This window comes from Erythrolamprus reginae, chromosome 12 (genome assembly GCF_031021105.1).
Source record: "Erythrolamprus reginae isolate rEryReg1 chromosome 12, rEryReg1.hap1, whole genome shotgun sequence".
Taxonomy (NCBI): Eukaryota; Metazoa; Chordata; class Lepidosauria; order Squamata; family Dipsadidae; genus Erythrolamprus; species Erythrolamprus reginae.
In genome coordinates, this window is record NC_091961.1 from 8,735,001 (window position 1) to 8,761,828 (window position 26,828).

Sequence of the window (26,828 nt, forward strand, 5' to 3'; positions counted from 1 at the left end):
GGACATGTAAATTTCAGGGGTGAAATTCAAAAATTTCCCCTACCGGTTTTGAGGCATGGCTTAGTGGGCATGACAGGGGAAGGGTACTGCAAAATCTCCATTCCCTTCCTCCCCATTCTAGGGGAAGGATACTGAAAAATCTCCATTCCATCTCTGTGGCTTAGTGGGCGTGACAGGGGAAGGGTACTGCAAAATCTCCATTCCCTCCTTCCCCATTCTAGGGGAAGGATACTGCAAAGTCTCCATTCCATCTCCGTGGCTTAGTGGGCATGACAGGGGAAGGGTTCTGCAAAATCTCCATTCCCTCCATTCCCTCCATTCCCTAGAATGGGGAAGGATACTGCAAAATCTCCATTCCATCTCCGTGGCTTAGTGGGCGTGACAGGGGAAGGATACTGCAAAATCTCCATTCCATCTCCGTGGCTTAGTGGGCATGACAGGGGAAGGGTACTGCAAAATCTCCATTCCCTCCATTCCCTCCATTCCCTAGAATGGGGAAGGATACTGCAAAATCTCCATTCCACCTCCGTGGCTTAGTGGGCGTGACAGGGGAAGGATACTGCAAAATCTCCATTCCCTCCCTCCCCATTCTAGGAGAAGGATACTGCAAAATCTCCATTCCATCTCCGTTCCTGGGGGAAGGATATTGCGAAATCTCCATTTCCACCCCACTCTGGGGTCAGCCATATTTGCCGGTTCTCCAAACTACTCAACATTTCCTCTACCGGTTCTCCAAACTACTAAAAATGTCCGCTACAAATTTTTCCAGAACCTGTTAGAAGCTGTCGAATTTCACCCCTGGTAAATTTGCCTTTATTAATTCAAATACAGTGGTACCTCATCATACGAACTTAATTGGTTCCAGGAGGAGGTTCGTAAGGTGAAAAGTTCGTAAGATGAAACAATGTTTCCCATAGGAATCAATGTAAAAGCAAATAATGCCTGCAAATCCTTCAGGAAAATCCCAAACTTTAGAAGGGAGGCGAACAGAGGGCAGGGAAGAGCAGCTAAAGGGGGCGGGTGGAAGAAGCAAGGCTAGGCTAAAGGGTGAGTGGGAAGGAAGAAAGGCAAGGGGGGCACCCCTCCCTTTTGTTTTTTCAAAAGACACAGTTTTAGTACCTTTGCAAGCATGCAAAATCTTTACTCCTCCAAGCTGCCCCTCCCTTTTCTGTCTTAAAAAGACACTGTTTCAGTGCTTTTGCAAGCATGCAAAATCTTTACTCCTCCAAGCTGCCCCTCCCTTTTCTTTCTTCAAAAAAGGGGAAAAAAAGAAACCCCTTCATCCCAGCAGAAGCTGCTTGGGTTCGTAAGTTGAAAATAGTTCGGAAGAAGAGGCAAAAAAATCTTAAACACCGGGTTCGTATCTTGAAAAGTTCGTTAGAAGAGGCGTTCGTAAGATGAGGTACCACTGTACTCGACATTCACTGGAGAGCATTCGCTCTCCTAGGTAAGTGCCAAAGTTCTTTTTGCAACACAATATAACTTTTGCTATACATTCAGAAATTAGGCAAAATGTTTTCTGAAAAGCAATCAACTTGGGAGGGGGGGAGAGGATAAAAAAAAACCACCCTGGCCTCATGGTTCCCTCTTGCTCAAATTGCAACCTGAAATTACGAAGCGGATTTGATGCAAAAACCTGACGCGAGACTTCACAAATGCCACAAATGTTACTGAGGAGAGGTATGAATGTAAACAAGTCACACCAGTACCTGAAACCTTAATCGAATCAAGACATGAGAAAAGTGTATAATATTCATACATTAACGATGGTTCTATATTTTAATATAGAGAGAGATATATGTATATATTTATATATGTATATATATATATATATAGCATTGTGTGTATAAAAAGGCTTGTGGATGAGTTCTTGGTGAAGACACATTTCTGTAAAAGGCTCCATCAGGAGAGAACTGAACAGATATTGTAGCGTTAAGAAATTGTTGCTGCGTTTTTGCCAATTTGCATTGTACAATAGGAGAAGAAAAAAAAGAAACACCCCCCCCGAAGTCTTCAATGTCTACGTCTACATACAATAACTTACAAGTTTATTTATTTAAATAATTGTAAAACATTTTACATTTTTTTTTCCATTTGAAAAGAGATTAAACTATAAGTCAATACACACACACACATACGTCCAACATTCCACCACTCATATCAGCATATCGGTTTTATAGGAAAGTCCCTCATGCTGGTACCCTGTTTTGATATTACTTTTTCTTTTCTTTTTCTGCATAAACTAAATTGGTATCTGAAAGGCTCCATAGAAAATAGAAACTTCGACTTTTTTTTTTTCCTACAAAGTAAAACAAAGAGTATCCAAAATATTAAGCTCGCATGGTCGGCCAACCTGTTCCTTCTTTTAATATTCTATAAACATTGGGAAGGTTTTGAGTCCACAGCGGAAAGAAAACGAAAAGAAAGCAAAAAAACTTGTGCTCCATATACAATCCCATAACCTGCATACATCTGGATCTTGGCCAATTCCTATTTTTTTTAAAAATGTTCTTGAGTATTGATGTCTTCCACTTGCGACAGCCTCTTAGCGACGCCATAAAATTTATGTTCCTTCGGGCACATGGCTTCCCCCATCAACTGAGCTTCTAGTGCTTCCTTGTTTTTTTAAAGTTCCGTAACAAATAAGTAGTTTTGTGCTGTAGAAAAAAAAGGGGGGGAAGGGGGAGGCAGGGGAAAAAATTCCAGCAGTGCCTTCTCTTCTTTCACATTGGGGGAACAACAAGACCAGTCATGGCTGGAAAACAAACAGACAGACAGAAAATACATTTACATTTTCAAAACAGAAACTTGCAGAATTCAATTCAATTTCAATTTATTAGATTTGTATGCCGCCCCTCTCCGAAGACTCGGGGGCGGCTCACAACAGTAATAAAAACAGGATAACAATGGAACAAATCTAATAATAAAATACAGTGGCGAAAAGTCTATACCACGGTTTTTCAAAAATATTAATTAAAAAATACTTCGTGGTTTTTTCCCTATCCCATGGTTTTTCCCGCCTGATGACGTCATATGTAATCGCCAAACCTTTGTCCGCCTTTAATAAATAATTTTTTTTAATAAACTTTAATAATTAAACATGGTGAGTAATAATCTAAATAATTGCTAAGGGAATGGGAAATTGCAATTTAGGGGTTTAAAGTGTTAAGGGAAGGCTTGTGATACTGTTCATAGCCAAAAATAGTGTATTTACTTCCGCTGGCGGTCTCGGAACGCATCCCCCACGAAAATCGAGGGAACACTGTATATAAAAACCTCAACAATTAAAAACCATATAGCACGTACACATCAAACATGAAATATAATAAGCCTGGGGGAGATGTCTTAGTTCCCCCATGCCTGGCGATATAAGTGGGTCTTAAGTAACTTGCGAAAGACAAGGAGGGTGGGGGCCATTCTAATCTCCGGGGGAAGTTGATTCCAGAGGGCCGGGGCCGCCACAGAGAAGGCTCTTCCCCTGGGGCCCGCTTAACAATATTGTTTAGTCGACGGGACCCGGAGAAGGCCAACTCTGTGGGACCTTATCAGCAGCTGGGATTTGTGCGGTAGAAGGCGGTTCCGGAGGTATTCTGGTCCAGCGCCATGTAGGGCTTTAAAGGTCATTACCAACACTTTGAATTGTGACCGGAAACTGATCGGCAGCCAGTGCAGGCCACGGAGTGTTGTAGAAATGTGGGCGAATCTAGGAACTGACAGGTCACCCATCTCATTCTCAAAGTTTACAACACAATAAAAGCAAAGGTCTAAAACCATTAGAAACCACAAAAGCATTAGAAGTAACAGGGATTAATAAAACTAAGGACCAAGGCCACAAGTAGATGAAAACTAGATTGAGCCTCAGTCATTTGAACTTATTCCTTGAACGGGTTGTGCTTTTAAATGTTCAGCAACTTTCACTAGTCCAAAATGTTTCAGCCAGGATACAAATTAAGAGCATACTGATTAGAACATACATTTTTTTTTTCATTTTATTTATCTAATTAAAAAGGTTTGTTTGGCCACCTATCTTAAATATCTCTGGGAGGCTCGTTGTAACTTTTAAACAATAATGAAAAAATTTAAATGCATATCTATGTAAACAAAAACCTACATTCAACATTTCTAAAAGAAGTAGAAGCATGTGTATCTTATTTGCAGCTGTCCACTCTAGAGTTAGTCTTTTATAAATAGAGGGAAAAACATCCACACACCTTCCTTCCCTAAAGTATTTTCACACTCATTTGCTTATCATTCCAATGCTGAAAATGTTCTCATGTGCTTTTCACCCGGGCAACTTTCAATGCACCTCTTCGTCTTTAATTTTACCTCTAGGTTTCAAAGTTTTCAACAGCCTCTAATGTTTACAATGCAATCCTATATTTGTCTACTCAAAAGGAAACCCTGTGGAATTTAGAGGGGCTTGCTCCCAATTATTTATTTTATTTATTTATTTATTTATTTATTATTTAGATTTGTATGCCGCCCCTCTCCGCGAACTCGGGGCGGCTCACAACAAAAAATATAAACAATCGTACAAATCCAAATAAATTCAATAAATTTAAGTATTTGAAATAGTTTTAAAAAGAACCCCACTATATTAACAAGCACACACACAAACATACCATACATAAATTGTACGTGGCCGGGGGAGGTGTTTCAGTTCCCCCATGCCTGACGACAAAGGTGGGTTTTGAGAGCTTTACGGAAGGCAGGGAGAGTAGGGGCAGTTCTAATCTCCGGGGGGAGTTGGTTCCAGAGGGCCGGGGCCGCCACAGAGAAGGCTCTTCCCCTGGGGCCCGCCAACCGACATTGTTTAGTTGACGGGACCCGGAGAAGGCCCACTCTGTGGGACCTAATCGGTCGCTGGGATTCGTGCGGCAGAAGGCGGTCTCGGAGATATTCTGGTCCGATGCCATGAAGGGCTTTAAAGGTCATAACCAACACTTTGAATTGTGACCGGAAATTGATCGGCAGCCAATGCAGACTGCGGAGTGATGGTGAAACATGGGCATACCTAGGTAAGCCCATGACTGCTCTCGCAGCTGCATTCTGCACGATCTGAAGTTTCCGAACACTTTTCAAAGGTAGCCCCATGTAGAGTAAACAAATATAAGATTGCACAGTTTACTTCCCATTCTAACAAGGGAAATAAGAGTTATTCCACCATTGTGGTTATATTCTTTCTTACGTTATGAATAACGTAGATGTTAAATACTAGCTAAAACATTAAACTTCTTCAGACATTTTTTTTAAAAAATTCATATGCTGTCAGACAAATGATGTTTATTCCCCATTCCAGCTCTTTGTCCTTTTTTTATTAGTTTTTGGTAATCATAGTGGAAGATTAGTAATTAATAGTCATCCTTTTTTTTCAAATTTATAATACAATCATATAGAATTGCAGTGGGCAGGAGGAATGGAAATCCACAAAATACCCCTCCCTGAAAAACATTTAAAAAATGGTCAAAAGAAAATAAATTGAAATTGCTGGGGGGGTGGGGGGGGCGAGGGGGGCAGCTTTGTAACTGAAAATCTGAATTTCACATTTGTAAGACAAGTTCACCAGAATACATTTGAATCTCTCCAAAGCTTAAGCAATATTGGGCTTCTACTCTTTTATTTATTTGTATCCCACCTGGATTATTATATAAATGACTCAAGGTAGATTTTTATTAATATTGATTGTTTCTTCATTGCTTATTTGACCCATATGACAATCAATAAGTGTTGTATCGTATGATTCTGGACAAATCTATATTTTCTTTTATGTACACTGAGAGCATATGCACCAAGACAAATTCCTTGTGTGTCCAATATAAAGAATTCTATTCTATTCTATATCTAACACATCTTACTCCTTCACAACAACAACCCTGCAGCCTGGGTTGGGCTGAGAGTGAATAACTGGCCCAAAGTCATCCCAGTTGGCTTTCATGACTAAAGCAGGACTTGAACTCACAATCTCCAGGATATTTTTGCCAAACTGTTATTTTTTTTTTTTTAAGACTTCCTCAATGGAAAAGTTAGGAGAAATTCAATTTCCTCCAATGGAATGAGAAATGATAAGAAAACAAATGTCCATCAAGGAGGTGTGAGTGATTAAAACCAGAAAGGATATTTTTGATGCAAGACCAGGAAGGATAGCAATTGCTTTGGGCCACCTCGACGCATGCTTCACTGCCACAAATCCCTTTCTAATACACAGCTTCTTCAATTATAAAATAATTGAAGGAATATTAATTGATTTTTAAAATGTCAAAATCTTTCCTGCTATAGGAGAAGGTGTCTTGGTGGATTTCTTTAGCTTGGCTTTTGTTCTCGTAGGCTGTTCCCTCCCCACCTCCCACCTCCTTGGGGGCTCGGCTGTCAAAAGCCTATTTCCCAGTCTGCACTACTTTTTATTGAATGTTTGTGAGCTTCGGATTAAGGTCTTACACCACTCGCAAAGCTGTAATTATTTTTGCCTGTATTACTATATATTGAATCGATGTAACTTTTCAATAAAGGTGGTTCAATGCAGGACAAGGCATTCGGTGATGAGTAGGGAATATAGGAACTGCCGTGATTATCCCACAGGGATCGTACTCTCTCTCTCTCTCTCTCTCTCTCGCCTTTATTTTACTTTATTGGAGAGAAATGGAAGAAAGAATTGGAGGTGAGCCGCATTGTATTAACCTCCAAAGGCAGCCATTATCAGACGAAATGCTTGATTAAACTTGTCAAAAATCAACCAGAAGCTAAGGCGAGGTGCACATCTTAAGCACTAATAACGCTAATAAACACATATCCGAGAAAGAAACTCTTGCTTCTTTCCTTTTTTTAAAAGGAAGGGTGGGGGGGAGCAGAAATTTTGAGCAGAATAGTCCTTAATATGTAGCTAAAATGAAGGAATGGAAGGAGAGGTGAGAATGTTAAAAAGTGCATTTCTGAGAGTGGAGAAAAGCTGTCGCCATGTTCAAAGTTGATTGCCCAACGTCAGTGGTCCCTAATGGCAAGATTCCTCAGCAGATTCCTATGAGAGTCTCCAAAGCACCTGAGCGCAGGAGAAGAAGCAACATACGGAAATTAAACAAGGCGAGAAGCAACTTAGAACTAAGGAGAAATTTCCTGACACAACAGTTTATCTGTTTTTAAGAAGCTGTTGGATAGACATTTGTCTGTTTCCTGCTAAGAAGGAGGTTGGACTAGAAGACCTCCAAGATACCTTCCATCTTTGTTGTTGTTGTTGTTGTTGTTGTTGTTGTTGTTATTATTATTATTATTATTATTATTATTATTATTCAGCATAAAATGTCTTAAGCATAAAACGTATCAGGAAAGACTTCATGGACTCAATCTGTATAGTCTGGAGGACAGAAGGAAAAGGGGGGACATGATCGAAACATTTAAATATGTTAAAGGGTTAAATAAGGCTCAGGAGGGAAGTGTTTTTAATAGGAAAGTGAACACAAGAACAAGGGGACACAATCTGAAGTTAGTTGGGGGAAAGATCAAAAGCAACATGAGAAAATATTATTTCACTGAAAGAGTAGTAGATCCTTGGAACAAACTTCCAGCAGACGTGGTTGGTAAATCCACAGTAACTGAATTTAAACATGCCTGGGATAAATATATATCCATTGTAAGATAAAATACAGGAAATAGTATAAGGGCAGACTAAATGGACCAGGAGGTCTTTTTCTGCCATCAGTCTTCTATGTTTCTATTATTATTATTATTATTATTATTATTATTATTATTATTATTATTATTATTATTATTATTATTATTATTATTATCAGTTATTAGATTTGTATGCCGCCCCATTATTATTATTATTATTATTATTATTATTATTATTATTATTATTATTACTATTATCTTCACCAGAGTTGAGTTCCCACTATTGAATGAAGTAGCATGGCTTCAGAAGCTTTAAATGATGGGTTTAGAAGGAACCCACCTATTCTCTTGAAGAATAGAGACCATGTGTTTCAGAAAGGAAGCAACTGGTATATACATTAGCACCCATGGATCATTGTTGGTTGCCTAAAGGCAGTAATTTGGGCTACCTCCAAGTGATTACAACTTTTAATCAGAATCAGACATAAAATAAATGTCTTGCAAATTGCTAATGAAGGTCCTTCCGTGTTTACAAATATTTTTGTGCATCCCCCATATTCTTTTCTGCAGCTTGTATTCGTTAAATGTGGACATTCCTATGAGAACATTAATGGTTTCATTCAGCAGATGCCCTCAAATTCCCAGGCATTTCACATCTTTCTGACATCTTCAGGTAAATGCTAAACAGCATTATATAAAATTCACCCCTGCAAAACCCTTGTGGCGCAACGGACTTCAGTTTGTCCATCAATGAACCAAATGGGCCATAGGGTCAGTTTTTAAGACAGAGATTTGGTAACGGTCAACTTTTATTGCTGTAACAGGCAGGGACATTTAGTGCTAGGATGGAAAAATACAAGGAAGTTCAAGAATTATGGACTGAGCTTAGACATTTGGAGGGAAGGCAGAGAGATAGAAAGCAACAACAAGTTCATTGCATTTTGTTTCGAAGAATATTATATTTGAGGTCATCATTATGCAGTCATCAGGAGTTTGAGTGCGAGGATGTTTTTATTTAAAGAATTCCTTGATCTGTCTCTGAATTTGGGACCATCCACCATTAACTGGGAACTGGCTGATTTCTTTCAATATGTTGTAGGACATTCACTGGGGCAAACCTAGTGCTCCAGAGGCCATCAAATTTCACAAGAGCTGAACTCAGTAATGAAAACAGGAGAGAGTTGAGTGGGAGCCCTTTCAAAAATCAGGCAGAGTTATTTAAAAGAAGAAAATGCAATGGCGTGTAACACTTCCTCTTCTCATTAGCTGCTTTCTGACGTGCCCTCTGAGGGATACTCCACTAACATGTTGGAAAAGTAAAAGGAAAACATCTTTGGTTTGGTAACAAGATACACGATCGCTTTGGACATGCGTTGCTCAAGTTCTATCAGCTCTGAAATTTCTTTCATTACTAACACCATCACGTCTTGAATCCTTTTTTTCCTCTTGGGCTGAAATTGTTATAAAGGGAACTTTGGGAAGCATTCTGGCATTCCAGGGTGCTGGGTTCCTCACCCCTGACCAATAAGGGTTTTTTAGTTGTTTTAGTATTGGATTTACATGCTGCTTTTTATTACTGTTGTTAGCCGCCCCGAGTCTACGGAGAGGGGCGGCATACAAATCCAATAAATAAATAAAATAAATAAATAAATAAATTTTTGACACACCTTGCACCTAAATGCCCTGGTCCCAGAGAGAAAGTGAGATGCGATGGCCTCCTTTTGTGTGCATTTCACAACATCAAGCTATGCATAATTCAGTTTGCTGGACACATGTGTTTATGTCACTTTATGGTTATGGGGCACCTAGGGATGGACTATGATTGGTGCAAGGGCATAGCTTTCCTGCAATGGTAATTTTGGTTTGGGACTTATAAAAAACTAACAGTCCTGAAAATTGGAGGGGGGGGCAAAGAATCGATCTGTGTGGCACAATATCACAATGCAAAGGCAACCCCTTGTGTGTATGCTTGCAACATAAAAGGCAAAGCTTACGTTGAAACCTGGGGGAGAGATCAGTGGTGGGTTGCTACTGGTTCAGCCCAGTTTGGGAAAACCAACAGTGGTGGTGGGAGACTCTGCCCAATTGCCCAGATATAATCACAGATGATCTGCGCATGGCCCCAGGAAGTGGACTGCGCATGCAATCATGTGCAGAAGGTTCTGCACATGTGTAGAAGGTTCTGTGCATGTATAGAAGGTTCTGCACATGTGTAGAAGGTTCTGTGCATGCGTAGAAGGTTCTGTGCATGCGTAGAAGGCTCTGTGCATGCGTAGAAGGTTCTGTGCATGCATAGAAGATTCTGCACATGCGTAGGTTTTGTGCATGCATAGAAGGTTCTGTGCATGCATAGAAGATTCTGCACATGCGTAGGTTTTGTGATGCATAGAAGGTTCTGTGCATGTGTAGAAGGTTCTGCACATGTGTAGAAGGTTCTGTGCATGCATAGAAGGTTCTGCACATGTGTAGAAGGTTCTGCACATGTGTAGAAGGTTCTGTGCATGCGTAGAAGGTTCTGTGCATGCATAGAAGATTCTGCACATGCGTAGGTTTTGTGCATGCATAGAAGGTTCTGTGCATGTGCAGAAGATTCTGCACATATGCAGAAGCGCCACACACAAGCTCACAGTTCCGAACTGGTAGTGAAGGTAAGTGAAATCCACTACTGGGAGAGATGCATTTTCAGTCTAACAAAACTTCAGGATTCCATGCATGGCTATGAAGGCAAGTAGAAAACAAACTGGGAGTAGATCTACCTGGCCGTGGATACAAGATTGCTTTGCAGAAGGGATTTTGAAACCTAATTTATTAATTAAAAGGGTCCACTTTTAAAATTATTACAGGATGCTTTATTGAAAAGAAATTAAAAGAAATCCAGAAATTGATTCATTCCCTTCCTTCCTACCTCCCTTCCTTCCTTCCTCCCTCCCTTCCTTCCTTTCTTCCTTCCTTCCTTCCTTTCATTCATTCTCTCTCTTCTCTCTCTCTCTCTCTGTGGGAGAGAGAGAGAGAGAGAGAGAGAGAGAGAGAGAGAGAGAGAGATCAACTGTTTTGCTATTGCGTTCCGTATAAAGGAGAATAAATGACGTTCTGCTCTCATTATTTAATCTACTTATCTACTTGCATTGTTTTGAACTTCATTGTGTTTTTTTAACATCCTACACTGATGGCAAGAGAAAGAAAAAAGAGAAAGGAGAAGGAAGGAAGGAAGGAAGGAAGGAAGGAAAGAAAGAAAGAAAGAAAGAAAAAAGAAAGACAAACAGACAGACAGACAGAAAGAAAATAATTAATAATAATAATAATAATTATTATTATTATTATTATTATTATTATTATTATTATTATTATTAATTAGATTTGTATGCCGCCCCTCTCCAAAGACTCGGGGCAGCTCACAACAATAAAAGAAAGAAAGAAAGGAAGGAAGAAAGGAAGGAAGGAAGAAAAAAGAAAGAAAGAAAGAAAGAAAGACAAACAGACAGACAGACAGACAGAAAGAAAATAATTAATAATAATAATAATAATAATAATAATAATAATAATAATAATTTATTAGATTTGTATGCCGCCCCTCTCTGAAGACTCGGGGCGGCTCACAACAATAAAAGAAAGAAAGAAGGAAGGAAGGAAGAAAGAAAGAAAGAAAGAAAGAAAGAAAGAAAGAAAGAAAGAAAGAAAGAAAGAAAGAAAGAAAGAGCAACTTGACCTGGGATTTCTCCAGCCCGAGCCTCATCAGGATCCAACCAGAAAAACGCCTCTTGTCAGTTTCAACTCCCTTGGACTCCTGGCAGAGGTGAAACTAACAAGGAGCTTCTCCAGATTGTGCCTCCAGGCCTTTCATCAGTTTTCACCTCCTGCTGTATCCCACAAGGTAGAAGCACTCAGGCTCCAAGTAATTTTATTGGGAGATGCATAGCCAGATGTGATCCCTTTGCCAGCTACATGCCTGCAGATAAAGGCAAGGGCTTCTTTGCTTTTTCAGCTGCCAATTCAAGCTACGGAGGTAACAGGGAAGTAAATTAATCTCCCCTCCTAGGAAGCACCTTGGAACCAAGCTAGCAAGTAATTATAATATTACAAGCTAAAAGGACTTGCATTCTTCTGTCACAAAATGAATTGATTTCATCAGATTGCAGCCCTTTAAACCACAAACTGAGAACTTGAGTAAACAATCTCATTTTCGTTATTTGGGACAAAAAGCTTACATTAATATATCAGTTCTTCAAACAATTTCCCCCGCTATGAAATATTTTGAAAATGTAACCCTAATAAATACAACTTTCTGCATTATTTAAATTTGTGGTCACAGTCATTCTGGGTTTCTATGCCACCTGGAAAGATGCAATTGAAAATAATATCAATAGCAATTGCATTTTAGATTTATATACTAGCCCATTGCACATTACATCATTCCCTGGGTGGTTTACAATGTAAGCATTTGCATATTGCCCCCAACAATCTGGGTCCTCATTTTACCGACCTCGGAAGGCTGAGTTAACCTTGAGCCTGTCAGTATCAAACTCCAGGCTGTGGGCAATGTGTACCACTCTATCTCTAGGACTGTTATACAGTGATACCTCGTCTTACAAACCCCTCGTCATACAAACTTTTCGAGATATAAACCCGGGTTTAAGATTTTTTTGCCTCTTCTTCCAAACTATTTTCACCTTACAAACCCAAGCCGCCACCACTGGGATTCCCTGCCTCTGGACTTCTGTTGCCAGTGAAGTGCCCATTTTTGCGCTGCTGGGATTCCCCTGAGGCTCCCCTCCATGGGGAACACCACCTCTGGACTTCCGTGTTTTTGCAATGCTGCAGGGGAATCCCAGCAGTGAAAAAACAGGTGCTTCTCTTGCAATGGAAGTCCGGAGGTGGGGGTTTCCCATCGAGGGGAGCCTCAGCGAAATCGCAGCATCACAAAAACACGGAAGTCCAGAGGTGGGGTTTCGAGGACTTCTGTGTTTTTGCAATGCTGCAATTTCACTGAGGCTCCCCTTTCTGGGAAGCCCCACTTCTGGACTTCCATTGCCAGCGAAGCACCTGTTTTTGTGCTGCTGGGATTCCCCTGCAGCATCACAAAATACGGAAGTCCTGAGGTGGGGTTTCCCATGGAGGGGAACCTCAGGGGAATCCCAGCAGCGCAAAAACGGGTGCTTTGGCTGGGAAAAGGGGTGAGTTTTGGACTCGCATGCATTAATTGCTTTTCCATTGATTCCTATGGGAAACATTGTTTCGTCTTACAAACTTTTCACCTTAGAAACCTTATCCCGGAACCAATTAAGTTCGTAAGACGAGGTATCACTGTATATTAAAATATATACATCTCAGAAAGAACGAATTGTTCTGCCATCTATTTTCTTACTGAAGCCTGAACTGATCTTCCAGTTGGCTCCTATCAAAAGATCTCTGCTTTGAATTCCTCTTCTATTCTGTCTCACTTTTGAACTTTAACACGTGTAATCATCATCAACAACAATACAGTACAAAATTCTGCGACAAGCAATCTTTGATAGCCCTGCTAGGTGGCAGCACCTAGCTGACCTTAGTTAAGTATGGCCGGATTTGTTAGTCCTTGGCTGGATTACCACCAGGAAAATCCCGAGTTGTAATCTAGAATGGGAAGTTGAAGAACAAACAAACAGAAGAAGACAATCACAAATAGTTCCGTATTACTACCAAGAAAACTACATGGACATACAGGTAGTGTTCAACTTATGGCCACAATTGAGCTCAGATTTTCAAAATAAGTAATAGAGCTGTTAAGTGAGTTGTGCCCGATTTTATGATTTTTCCTTGCACAGGACTTAAGGAAATAATTGCAGTAGTAAAGTTAGTAACCTAGTTGAGTCTGTGTTCCTCATTGACTTGGCTTGCCAGAAGGTCACAAAAGGTCATTACAGATTATTACAGTTGGAAGGGACCTTGTAGGCCATCTAGTCCAACCCCCTGCTCTAGCAGGAGTCCCTGTGATCCCATAACCCAGGACACTGCAATAATCATAAATACAAGTCAATAGGCTGAATTTTTTTTATCACATGATCATGGGGATGCTTGCAATGATTGTGAAAGTGTGAAAAATGTTCATTAGTCACTTTTTTCAGCGCCATTGTGACAATGAATGGTCATTAAATGGATGGCTGTAAGTCAAAGATTACCTGTATTTATGAAATTATCAGGAGTTGGGCATGAAATGGAATTTTTCATCTTAGTTAACCTAAATGTCTACATGTATCCAAATAATAAATAAATAAATAAATAAATAAATAATCTTATACAATAATCGGATCCCCTCTCTCCATAAGAGCTTCATGACCTCACCTGCATCTTGTAGATCCCAAGATATCTTATCAATGTTAAAATTTACTGTTTTTCAAATTTAGTTTTGGGTGGGTACGGACTGCTTTATATGTACCTTTTTGATCGGTTGATATGGAACAGACCTGAACGAACTCAGTATGATGACGAGGAAAAAAAAACTAGAGAAAACCATTACAAAATGACATTCCTCTTTCTCTCTCTTGGCAATTACCTTGAATGCAGAATTTAGCAAGAGAGAGAGAGGTGGGGGGGGGAGAGATTGGTTTTGACATACCCACTACCTGGGGTTTTGTCTCCTTCTAAATGTCTAGACCAGTGTATCTCAACCTTGACAACTGGAAGATGTGTGAACTTTCGCTTGTAAAATTCCCAAGCCAGCAAGCTCGCTGGGGATTCTGGGAGTTGAAGTCCAAACATCTCTAAATTGCTGAGGTTAAGAAACAGTGGTGGTTTAGATCGCCAAGTGGCTGTCAGATTTTGTGGGCTCTTGTTTTGAACTGGACTTCCCCCCGTTATACCCAAATTGGGTTAATTCTATGCTTGTATGGATCTGTCACATCCAATGTAAGCCCAACAAAACAGATGATTAAAAAAGAAAACAGACTTCAGATTAGTGTCTCAGTTTTTATACCCCATTATAGTTATCATTACTATTGTTAAGGTAATACATTCTCACACTTCAAAATGGAACTTACATTCATACCCGATACATAAATTGGTTACACTTTAATACATCTCAATTAATACATCTTCTAGATTTGCACATACACCAAATATAAACTAACCAAGAATTTACCTAAGACAAAACTTTAATGGACTTTAATAATGACTGAACATAATGTGCTCTGCAAATGCAGGGATCAGATAATTAAGACCTGGTCAAACATGCTTCCGAAACCCAGCAATGGAGCTCCCTCTTATCCTACAAATCTAAAGTGATCCAATCTATTTTTACAACTTCAGAATTGTGTTCCTACCTTGTTCCTAACCACAAAGCCTTGAACAAAACATCGCTTGTGGTCCTGTTCATTTATTTATTTGATTTGTTTGTTTTGTCATGTACATATTGGTGGTGTACAAAGATATAATATTTATATACATGATACTAGTAAAAGAGAAACATTAGGACAGGGGACGGAAGGCACTCTGGTGCACTTGTGCACGCCCCTTACTAACCTCTTAGGAATCGGGAGAGATTAGCAGTGAATAATTTACAATTATCCCACACCCACTTTCACGCAAAACTATAAAGCTGCTTCGGTTTAGAAAGTCCTATTAAAATTTGGAGAACGCAGTTTGATCCAAACTGTCAATCTGGTTTGGAGCATTGTTGTGGTTAGCTCTAGACCAGCTCCTGTCCCAAGGACTGTGGATGTGGGGGAGACATCCACATGCCGCAGGCCTGTTTTGCTCCCGGTGGAATCTGCTGATGAAGGCTCCTCTGACCAAGAAGACATGAGTGACAGGAAGGAGGAGAGTGTGGCAGACAGCTCAGAAGGAGATCAATTATCTCTCTCCTCCTTGGATTCGGAACAAGAGTTAATGATACAGCCACGCATACGGAGAGCGAAGCATAGGCAGCAACAACTGAGAGATTATTATCAAAGAAAATGAGGCCACCTGTGGTTGGGTGGGGCTGTGGTAATTAGTGAGGCTGCTATAAATAGCAGCCTTTGGGTTTGGCCGTTGTGGAGGATTATCTGATCGTTATGTTTCATGCCTGCTTTGCTGACTTCGACCTTGGTGTGTTGCTTTTTCCCCGCTTTGAAACTAAAGCAGAGCAAAGTGTGTTTCACTTTGTGAAAGAAGAAGGACTGTGACTTGCCTCACAGCTGCATGCTAAGTATCCCAGAACTGATAAGGGACTTGTACCAATTACCAGTTTGTTTGGAGACGAGTGCTCTTTGCTATACAAAAAGAGGGCTTCGTTTATTTGCATTTTCGTTACAAAGAACATTGGTTTGAATTTTCAAACGTGTGTGTGTCTGAAATTTGTACCTGTGACTTTTCGGGAGGATTCTACCAGAGACCCCGACAGAACAGAGCAGCTAGTTCAAAAAGACAGACTCGGATGGCCGATCCAACTTGGAAAGCTAATTGATTTCTGAAATTTCAATTAAAAGTTGAACCGAAGCACAGCAAAGCTTGGTGAGGCTCGTCCTCTCTTGACCAATGAAACACTTTCTTATAGCACAAGAAGCAACCACACCATTCAGACCTCAGATGAGCTCAGAAACTGTAGGGATGGTTTTCCTGTTGAGACGAACAAAGTAGCCACAGACAAAGGTGGCCGAACCATTTGCGCTGCTCCAGCAGTTTCCCATTTTCAGCTTTCCATCTGTGCCAAGGTGACCAGACACCGGGGTACTCATCCCTTCGCTTTGTGTCATGTCACATCACATCTTCTCCACCCTATTTTTAAGCAGGATAAACGTCCAGGGCCAAATCAGTGCCAGGCGTCTCCAATCAGGACACCTGCAATCAATTTGGGGTCGCTGACAAAGACGAGGCCCTACTGTTCCTACCTACCTCTCCTGACTGCAGAGCAAATAAAAAATAAAAATAAATAGAGCAGATGGCACGCAGGGAGTGAAAATCAGGAATGCCTGGCAGTCGACAGGTCATCTAAGGGTATCCACATGTCTTCCCCAACGCCACTCAGGGAGCCAAGTTTCAAATAGGTTTCCTCCCTTGGGTAACATTAATGAGAACCATCAAGCAGCGTGCTCTTCGTCAAGGCTTGGTAATAAAACCATGCAAATGCTGTGCAAAACAGGTGAAAATCCAGACTGGTTCACCTAGTCCAACATCCTCTTGACACAATCGCTAGTGAGGTGACGTCTCTAGGAAGCCGGCAAGGAGATCTTGAATGAGGATGGGATGACCCTTCACGCTGTGGTCTTCTCTTCTCTCTCCAGAAAGTATATTAAATGACATCAGTTTTTTTACATTTCAGCATGGCTAAATAATGGAATCGTTAACCTAGATTGCTTTTTAGATTGCAAAAATCCGTACTTTTATTAACTAAGTTGGTCCTAGGGCAGTGACGGCCAACCTTGTTTTCCTCGGGTGCCCAAAGAGCGTGTGCGAGCACTATCCCCATAATTCAATGCCTGGGGAAAGTGAAAACAGCTTCCCCAGCCCCCTGGAGGTTCTCTGCAGGCCAGAAATGGCCTGTTTTCCAACTTCTGGTGGGCCCCGTAGGGTCATGTTTTGCCCTCCCCAGGCTCCAAAGGCTTCCCTGGAGCTGTGGGAGGGTAAAAACACTCTTTCCCAGCCCCCTGGAGGCTTCTGGAAGCCAAAAACGCCCACCCAGAGCTGACGTGAGCCAAAAATCAGCTGGCTGGTATACACATGCACATTGGAGCTGAGCTGGGACAACAGCTCAGGTGCCAGCAGATATGGCTCCATGTGTCACCATCACTGCCCTAGGGTATGCTCAACTCACTTCTAGCCTGTGTGAAGACCCTCCATGTTTGGAGCTAAATAAGCATGGTCTGCCTTTCCCCAGCCCTATGGTTCTGAAGAAGACTGGGGTTTCTGCTCTAAATCAGGCACGAGCAATTATAATAACCATGCTGGCTCAGGAATTCTGGGAGTTGAAGTGCACAGGTCATACAGTTGCCATACCTGCCCACCCTTGCTCTGAATGAATATTTAGAACATTGAAAAGTAGAGACCTAATGCATATTTCTACCTTTGGTTCTAAGATGGCAGGTGGAGGCGTGGACACAACACTCTGATTATCTCACTAGGTCATAGGTCTTCAAACGTGGCAACTTTAAGACTTGTGGACCTCAACTCCCAGAATTCTGGGAGTTGAGGTCCACAAGTCTTAAAGTTGCCAAGTTTGGGAGCCTCTGCACTAGATCTTAGGCTGCTCTGACCTTTCAAAGTCTGATTTAATGCTAAGGGGGGAAAGGAGGAGGATTACAACATAAACATCTGGATCACTGCAGAGACCAGATAAACGTGATAGGTACATTTCTTTCTTTCTTTCTTTCTTTCTTTCTTTCTTTCTTTCTTTCTTTCTATCAAACGTTTATGAGATAGTAATTTGTAAAATCATAAGTAAAAAATAACCACAAAAGAGGACAATAGGACAGTAGAACAGGGATGGTAGGCACAGTGGTGTGCTTATGCATGCTTCCTGCAGACCTCTTAGAAAAGGGGAGAGGCCGACCGTAGACAGTCTAAGGTTAAAGTCTAAAGTTAAAGATAAGATCTTCCTGACCAAAGAGTAGACCTCATTACATCCAAATGGATATATACAACCTGTCTTGTTTGCCAAAGGTTCCAGATTGAATTCTGTCTACAAGGAAGGTGGGAAAAATTCCTTTGAGATTCTGGAAAGGTGACACTCACCAGTGCCAGTATTAGTGGCCCCAGGAATTGGACTCCTATTTTTTCTCCCAGTCCTCAGTATTAACATGTTATTTAGGCTAGAGAAACCTACATGGTGTATCATCAACTAGATTAAATGAACATTTCGTTTATCATACTAAAATGCTCTATAATTTCATATGGTCTGTAACATACCAACCATTACGCTCCCTTACCTGTATCTAAAATTCCTGCCCTTGTATTTGAATTCTTTTTAGACTTTTATTTATTGGGCCAGAATACATCATGAACCGCCTTTTACCGCACGAATCCCAGCGGCCGCTAAGGTCCCACAGAGTTGGCCTTCTCCAGGTCCCGTCGACCAAACAATGTCGTTTGGCGGGCCCCAGGGGAAGAGCCTTCTCTGTGGTGGCCCCGGCCCTCTGGAATCAACTCCCCCCAGAGATTAGAACGGCCCCCACCCTCCTTGTCTTTCACAAATTACTCAAGACCCACCTTTGTCGCCAGGCATGGGGGAGTTAGGATATTCCTTCCCCTAGGCCATTACAAGTTATGCATGGTATGTTTGTGTGCATGTCTGGTTTTTATAATAAGGGTTTTTAGTTGTTTTATTAAATTGGATTGTTACATGTTGTTTTTAGCCGCCCCGAGTCTGTGGAGAGGGGCGGCATACAAATCCAATAAATAATAATAATTTAATAATTTAACAAAGTTAAAAGGAACCTTGGAAATCTTCTTGTCCAATCCCCTCTTTGGGCAGGAAATCTTACACCACTTCAGACAAATGTTTATCTACCATAATCTTCTGAAAAACATCCAGTGTTCTTGTTCTTACATATACATTTTAGCTTTTACATTTATTATTACCCAGACCTTGATGTATCTATTATATTTTTTAATCGTATCTGCCCTGCCCTATTTATGCTGCTCTATGATGATAAATATTTGATTTATTTTGACATGTCGTTTAGTCTGGAGAAAGTTACATCTTCAGGACCTGCGTTGAGCTTTTTTGGGATGACTAGATCCAACTAAATTGAGAGAACTGGGCATGGACAGCCTAGAAAAAAGAAGGTCTAGAGGGGACATGATAGCAGTTTACAGATACTTGAGGGGTTGCCACGGTGAGGAGGGGGTCTCTTTATTCCCCAGGGCACCAGAGGGCCGGACGAGGAACAATGGTTGGAAGCTGACCAAGGAGAGATTCAACCTGGAAATAAGGAAGAACTTCCTGACGGTCAGAGCGATCAACCAATGGAACTGCCTGCCAGGGGAGGTGGTGAACTCCCCAACTCTGGACACCTTCAAGAGGAGATTGGACTTCCATTTGGCTGGGGTGCTGTAGGGTTTCCTGCTCAGGCAGGGGGTTGGACTCGATGACCTAACGGTCCCTTTCAACTCTATTAATAAAATAAATTTTAAAAAAATCACTGCTTTGGAGCAGATCTGTGAAGCAACGTGGCGTTTTCACTTTTTTAATATACTTCTAAAATTGGAGTTGCTGCTTTGCTCTGCTTTGGCATCTCTGGCCTTGCCATGGTTTTCCGAACATGGGCAGATGCCACCTGCCTTGAAGCAAGCAATGGAAGAGGGCAACGTTCACCCACCCCCCTCTGATGTTTCCCTCAGAATGGAAGCTTTGCCCTTGGATACAGCCATAAATCATTGACGGGCTGACATTTCCTCCTTAGCTCAGCTCCTCAACTTGACTTGGCAGAAGGATCATTGAAGGCTAAGCTACATTAGAGTCTTCATGGCAGGCCAGAAGGAAGCCGCATTCACAAGAGTTGAAAAGCCTACAGCTAGACAAAGATGCCAAGCACTGTTATGTATCCTCAAGGGTTTAAACTTGAAGCTTCTTTCTCTGGTACTTCTGAAGTAATCATCTTTGGTGGAGAGCTAGGTAGCCTCGAAGGCAAGCAACTGTGGCAGGTTGACAGAACAGCATCTCTAGTTTGAGAACTGCTGGGGTTTGTTTTGTTCTTTTTTGCCTTGCCAGCCTCAATCTGTACGGTGAGCACCGAGGCAGATCATGTCACCTCTGAGGTTTGGAGCAAAGCTCCACGGCATATATTACCCAGTTGGCAAAAATCTGGTCTTTGGAAATGCCTACAGACTTCTGTCAACTGACTGCTTTACGTTCTGTAGACTGAAATAGGGGAGGCAGGAGTGGGGGGTAAATCAATATGGTAGCGCTGGAGAATACAATTTATAGCAGGTCACACAAGAGACCACTCTCTTTCCTTGCCTCTATTCCACCTTTTTGACTGTGGGAATGGGGTGGTGGGGTGGTGGAAGGCTGGAAGGAGGAAGAGGAAGGGTAAAAAAAAGGCACAGCATAATTAAGATCTCTCTTTTGGTTTCCAGAATTGGAGATTTTTTGCACCAAAGTTGTTCCACCTTATTTTTTTTAAAGAGGGTTTGAGAATGTCTCTCAAATTCCTTTGGGTGGTGTTTTTAAATTGTTGTTGGAGGTGCTAGATGATTCTATTTCACATGTTCTCATCATTTGCTGTTCGCACTTGCCAGTTGGAGAAACAGTTTTTACAGAAGGCTCTTCTTTGAAAATTGAATTAAAATATGAGGTCCAAAAGACGAAGATGGCAGAAAAGAGAGGATATACTCTAGTGCAGCGATGGCGAAACTTTTTCCCCTCAGGTGCCGAAAGAGCACTGGCCCACACCCATAATTCAATTTATTAGATACAAATCTAATAAATAAATTCCTGGTAGGGCAAAAACAGCATCCCCCAACCCCTGGAGGCCCTTTGGAGGCCAGAAATAGCCTGTTTTCCAACTTCTGGTGGGCCCAGTGGGCCTGTGTTTTGCCCTCCCCAGGCTCCAAAGGCTTACTTGGAGCCAGGGGAGGGTAAAAACGCCCTCCCCATCCCTTCAGAGTCTCTCTGGAAGTCGAAAACGGCCTCCCAGGGCCTCTGCGCAAACCAAAAATCAGCTTGCCAGCACACACATGCACATTGGAGCTGAGCAAGGGCAACTGCTCGCGTGCCTGCAGTTATGTCTCCACATAGAATACCCTATGAGACTAGACTTTCAATCCTGGGCCTAGAAAGTTTAGAACTAAGACGCCTTAAACAAGATCTAAGTATTGCCCATAAGATCATATGCTGCAACGTCCTGCCTGTCGGCGACCACTTCAGCTTCAACCACAACAACATAAGAGCACACAACAGATTTAAACTTAATATTAACCGCTCCAAACTTGACTGTAAAAAATATGACTTCAGTAACCGAGTTGTCGAAGCATGGAACTCATTACCGGACTCCATAGTGTCATCCCCAAACCCCCAACACTTTACCCTTGGATTATCTACGGTTGACCTATCCAGATTCCTAAGAGGTCAGTAAGGGGCGAGTACAAGTGCACTAGAGTGCCTTCCATCCCCTGTCCTATTGCTCTCCTATATCTCCTATACCTTTCTTCTATTCCTATATCTCTTCTTCTATTCTTTCATTGATATGTTGTATTACTATACCTTCTTTTCTATTATTTCTTAAATATATTTTACTATGAGTATCTCCTCTATAACCTTCATCATGTATTTTACTCTGTGTATATAGATATATACCCACTAAAACCCTCATTGTGTATTGGACAAAATAAATAAATAAAATAAAAATAAATGCCACCTGTGGCACCCATGCCATAGGTTCGCCATCAGTGCTCTAGTGAAAGACAGTGTACTCACATATATTCTCTCCCCACCCCAAAAAGTTTTTTTCTTCTTCTAGGTTCTATTCATCAGATTGCCACTTTTAATTTTTAAAATATTTTTAAATCCTTTTTAATTACTTTTTAAGTAATTTAAAGTGCAAGCATGCCTTTTACTCCTTCCTTCTCCTATTTTCCAGAGGTAAGTTGGGCTGAGATACTGTAACTTGCTTAAAGTCACCCAATCAGATATCATGCCTGAGGAGGATCTAGAATTCCACCTCTCCTGGAGATTGGCCCAAAATCACCCAGTTAACTTTCTTGCCTAAGGTGGGACTAGAACTAGTTTCTAGCCTAGTACTTGAACTACTCAACCAATAGACCAGCTTTGGTCTTAGGTTTCTAAACCGAATCCCCTTTAATCAAACTGAATGAGAACACATAGAAAAATTAAAGAGATGATAATTTTTCTGAATGTATGCGTGTATGGATGGATGGATGGATGGATGAGATAAATGGAACTGATGATTTAAATGATTTAAATGAAAGTGTTGTGTTTCTGCATTTACTCATTAGATTTAGATATATCTATAAAAGCATTTTTAATTCTTATCCATTTTATGTAATGACCTTTTGAAACAATATATGGCATAGCTTTTTTTTTAATATAAAACCAGAAATTGATATTTTCTCAGCTGCAGGTGCAATTATATTGTCTGATGTTATGTTCTGGGTATTCTAATTAGCTTGATCATTTATTCATTCATTCACATTAAATAATTACTTTGCAACAGCCCTACACTTAAGAAAATCAAGAAGGCCAGACTGTTCAGAAAGACTGATGGGATTCTTTATTGCAGTTGGTGATTTATTTTTATTTTTTGTTTTATATTTTATTATTTGCAAGTGACTTAGAGCCTTTGAGAGGGAGTTAGAAAGCTTATATTGTAGGGAAACAATAATGAAATGAAATGATTGTTGCGCTCACAAATATTGGACAGTTTTGATCTGAGATTTTGCAAGATATAAGAGAACTAGAATTCATAAAAGCTCTTGCAAGCTGAGATCTCATGAAAAGTTACTTTAAATGTTCTATACCACTCACAATGGAGAAAGAGTTGGCAAAGATGAGGAACTTATCTTATTCAACTTATTAGATAAGGGGGGGAAAACCCCAGTATTTATATTTATAATCGACCAAAAACTCTTTTCTGCAGAACAAAATGCATTTTCAATTTCTGATTCTGCTTTTTTTTGTAACCATAGTAAGGGATAACTTTATAATTGTATTTATGTATGCTGCAAAGGAGTTTTGAAGTTTTGTTTTATTTCTTTTTACTTTACTTTGTGCACTCTAATTTTATCTTCCTTTTGTGCTTTTACTCTTCTATTATTTTTTGTTAGTTAGGATATGGCTTTTTGTGTAATCAAAAATCGTGGGAAGGATAATGGGATAGGTGAGGATTATAAGGGTACAACTTTGTGTACCACACTCCGCTATCACTTTTAGGGGATTGCTTTGCACATAGGTGTGATGTGCAAAGTCCATGTTGAGCAAACCTTTGAAGCAAACCTTTGAAGTTAAACATATGACGTATACAGGGATGGAGTTCTGGGAGAATGGCGGGTGAAGAAAATAGACTTCTCCTTACCTCTAAACCCATTTCCATTGCCAGTGGGGCACGCTGGAGAAGGGGACCCCTGGGGTCGGATGACTGGAGCAAAGGCACTCTTTTGTTTGACAGCAGGAAAGACAGAGGAGGAGAATGGAAGGATGGAGGAACTGCTTGAAGAACCAACTGTGGGGCTTGAAGACATCACTAAGAGGGAGAAGATACCAACTTGAGTTAGAACAAATAGGAGCCTGGAAAGGCAAACAATCACAAATTTGCCCAAAGCAATCACCCTTAAGAAGTATCCAACTGAGATTTCCATAAATTCCATAGATTCAATAAATTTATTTGGGTCCTAAACATTCAATTTCATTGACTGATTGATTGATTGATTGATTGATTGATTCATTCATTCACTCATTCACTCATTCACTCATTCACTCATTCACTCATTCACTCATTCACTCATTCACTCATTGATTCATTGATTCATTGATTCATTGATTCGTTCGTTCGTTCGTTCATTCGTTCTTTCATTCGTTCATTCGTTCATTCATTCATTCATTCATTCATTCATTCATTCAATGAGTCCCATTGGGATTGGGTGGCATAGAAGTCAAATCAAATAAATAAATAAATTCCTTCAAAGCAAATGGATGTTCCACAACAAATTTTTAATTCCGAGGATGCTTCCGAGCCCCATATGATATTCCTAGAACATTTTTAAAATGTCATTTGACTGTAGACCAAATTTTTGCTTAAAATTGTATCTCCTTGCCCAGCGGAAGAAACAACAATGGTGAGTAGTAAAAAGTATCTTGTAAGGACAAGATAATAGTGAGGGAAAGAACAATGGAACTGCAGCCAGACGGAGGCAGTAAATAATAATAAGAATATATCCATGCATGTGTATGTAATTTTAGCTATATTTAGCTATATTTGTATAACTGGTATTTTTCATGCATTATGGACACATGCATACGATACGACTCTTTCAGTTTTGAGGCACCCTTATCATATATTTCTTGTTAAATTCCTTAGCTTTAAAAGGTTGGTGAGCTTTGCAATGCAAACTGATTTTGAATATTAAATTGTGTACTGTACTGTTTTTTATTATTGTTGTGAGCCGCCCCGAGTTTGCGGAGAGGGGCGGCATATAAATCCAATAAACCTAAACCATAAACCATTAAAAAGAATACATAGAGGAAGCTGAATATATACCAAAACCCTGCAGAATTTGGTATTTCGTTATAATACAAATATATTGGATTCACCTACTATGCTACTTCAAAAAGTGGTTTTCTTCTTTCAAACTTTGTGTGATGTGTCAATCCATCATTGTGATTTGGGATATTATTAGCCAAATCTAATTATTTTTCAAGCTTCAGCAGGTGAAAGGTCGTCTGGGCTAGGATCATATCTGATTCTTGCCAGTCTGGACCGATTCTATAGAACTTAACTCACTGAACCAGCAGCAATGCTCCAGAACTGGATCCTTTGGTGGCGCCATAGGCTTCTGCGCATGTACAGAAGCTACGTTTTAAGCACTGCGTATGCATACATGCAGTGTGTGAGGAGCGAACTGGCAGTGACGTAAAGTCAGAACCCACTCCTGACATGTTCATAATTTAGATGGGGAAACCCCAGGAAATATTATATGGTTAGTCAGACCAGTTCCATAAAGTCCAACTTTAAAATGATTGGACTTCCAGAATTCTCCAGACAGCATGGGGAATTCTGAAAATTGAAATCCAACCATTTTAAAAGTTAATAAAACAATAAGTTAGACCGTGTGACACCAACACTCCGCAGTCTGCATTGGTTGCCGATCAGTTTCCGGTCACAATTCAAAGTGTTGGTTATGACCTATAAAGCCCTTCATGGCATCGGACCAGAATATCTCCGGGACCGCCTTCTGCTGCATGAATCACAGCGACCAATTAGGTCCCACAGAGTTGGTCTTCTCCGGGTCCCGTCAACTAAACAATATCGTCTGGCGGGACCCAGGGGAAGAGCCTTCTCTGTGGCGGCCCCGACCCTCTGGAACCAGCTCCCCCTGGAGATTAGAATTGCCCCCACCCTCCTTGTCTTTGGTAAACTTCTTAAAACCCATCTATGCCGCCAGGCATGGGGGAACTGAGACATCTCCCCCGGGCTTATACAGTTTATGCATGGTATGTTTGCGTGTATGTTTTCTTTTAATAAGGGGTTTTTAGTGACTTTTAACTATTAGATTTGTTATATATTGTGTTATTACTGTTGTGAGCCGCCCCAAGTCTACGGAGAGGGGCGGCATACAAATCTAATAAATAATAATAATGTTCCTATTAGTTATATACCATAAACAGGATCTTTGTCAAGGCAGGATAGATGAGGGCAAAGGGCTAACCAAGGTTAGCTGAGCCAGGGTAAAGTCCGGTGAAGGGAGGAAACATGGGGAAATGAGGAGGTCCACATTGCCGTGAAATGCAAGATAGTCAATATTTCTAAACAAATATTTTCAAGCAGATTTCCTCAGCCTCATCTCCTGATAGAAACATAGAAATCTGACGGCAGAAAAAGACCTCATGGTCCATCTAGTCTGTCCTTATACTATTTTCTGTATTTTATCTTAGGATGGATATATGTTTATCCCAGGCATGTTTAAATGCAGTTACTGTGGAATTATCTACCACGTCTGCTGGAAGTTTGTTCCAAGGATCTACTACTCTTTCAGTAAAATAATATTTTCTCATGTTGCTTTTGATCTTTTCCCCAACTAACTTCAGATTGTGTCCCCTTGTTCTTGTGTTCACTTTCCTATTAAAAACACCTCCCTCCTGAACCTTATTTAACCCTTTGACATAATTAAATGTTTCGATCATGTCCCCCCTTTTCCTTCTGTCCTCCAGACTAGACAGATGGAGTTCATGAAGTCTTTCCTGATAGGTTTTATGCTTAAGACCTTCCACCATTCTTGTAGCCCGTCCTTGGACCCATTCAATTTTGTCAATATCTTTTTGTAGGTGAGGTCTCCAGAACTGAACACAGTACTCCAAATGTGGTCTCACCAGCGCTCTGTATAAGGGGATCACAATCTCCCTCTTCCTGCTTGTTATACCTCTAGCTATGCAGCCCAGCATCCTACTTGCTTTTCCTACTGCCCAACCACACTGCTCACCCATTTTGAGACTGTCAGAAATCACTACCCCTAAATCATAGGACACCGTGGGATGTGTGGTCCAGTAGATCTGGACCAAATTTAAAAGGAGCAAACAAATTTCAATTCTGGTTAAGATGCTT

The 26,828-nt window shown here is 40.7% G+C and overlaps 1 protein-coding gene across 2 annotated transcripts in view; it reads right to left on the reverse strand.

Moving 5' to 3' along the window:
• Positions 1 to 2,352: 2,352 nt before the first annotated feature.
• EBF2 (EBF transcription factor 2) overlaps positions 2,353 to 26,828 on the reverse strand; it is a 347,547-nt gene continuing 323,071 nt past the window's right edge. Inside the window, exons 15-16 of one of the 2 annotated variants that reach the window (XM_070765697.1) lie at positions 23,586 to 23,753; positions 2,353 to 2,755 (exon numbers count right to left, since the gene is read on the reverse strand). In XM_070765697.1, coding sequence (XP_070621798.1) covers positions 2,724 to 2,755; positions 23,586 to 23,753 — 200 coding nt within the window. In that variant the 3' untranslated portion in view covers positions 2,353 to 2,723. Of the gene's footprint in view, positions 2,756 to 13,154; positions 13,213 to 23,585; positions 23,754 to 26,828 lie in introns of those variants that run through there. The other variant, XM_070765698.1, reaches the window with a different exon arrangement.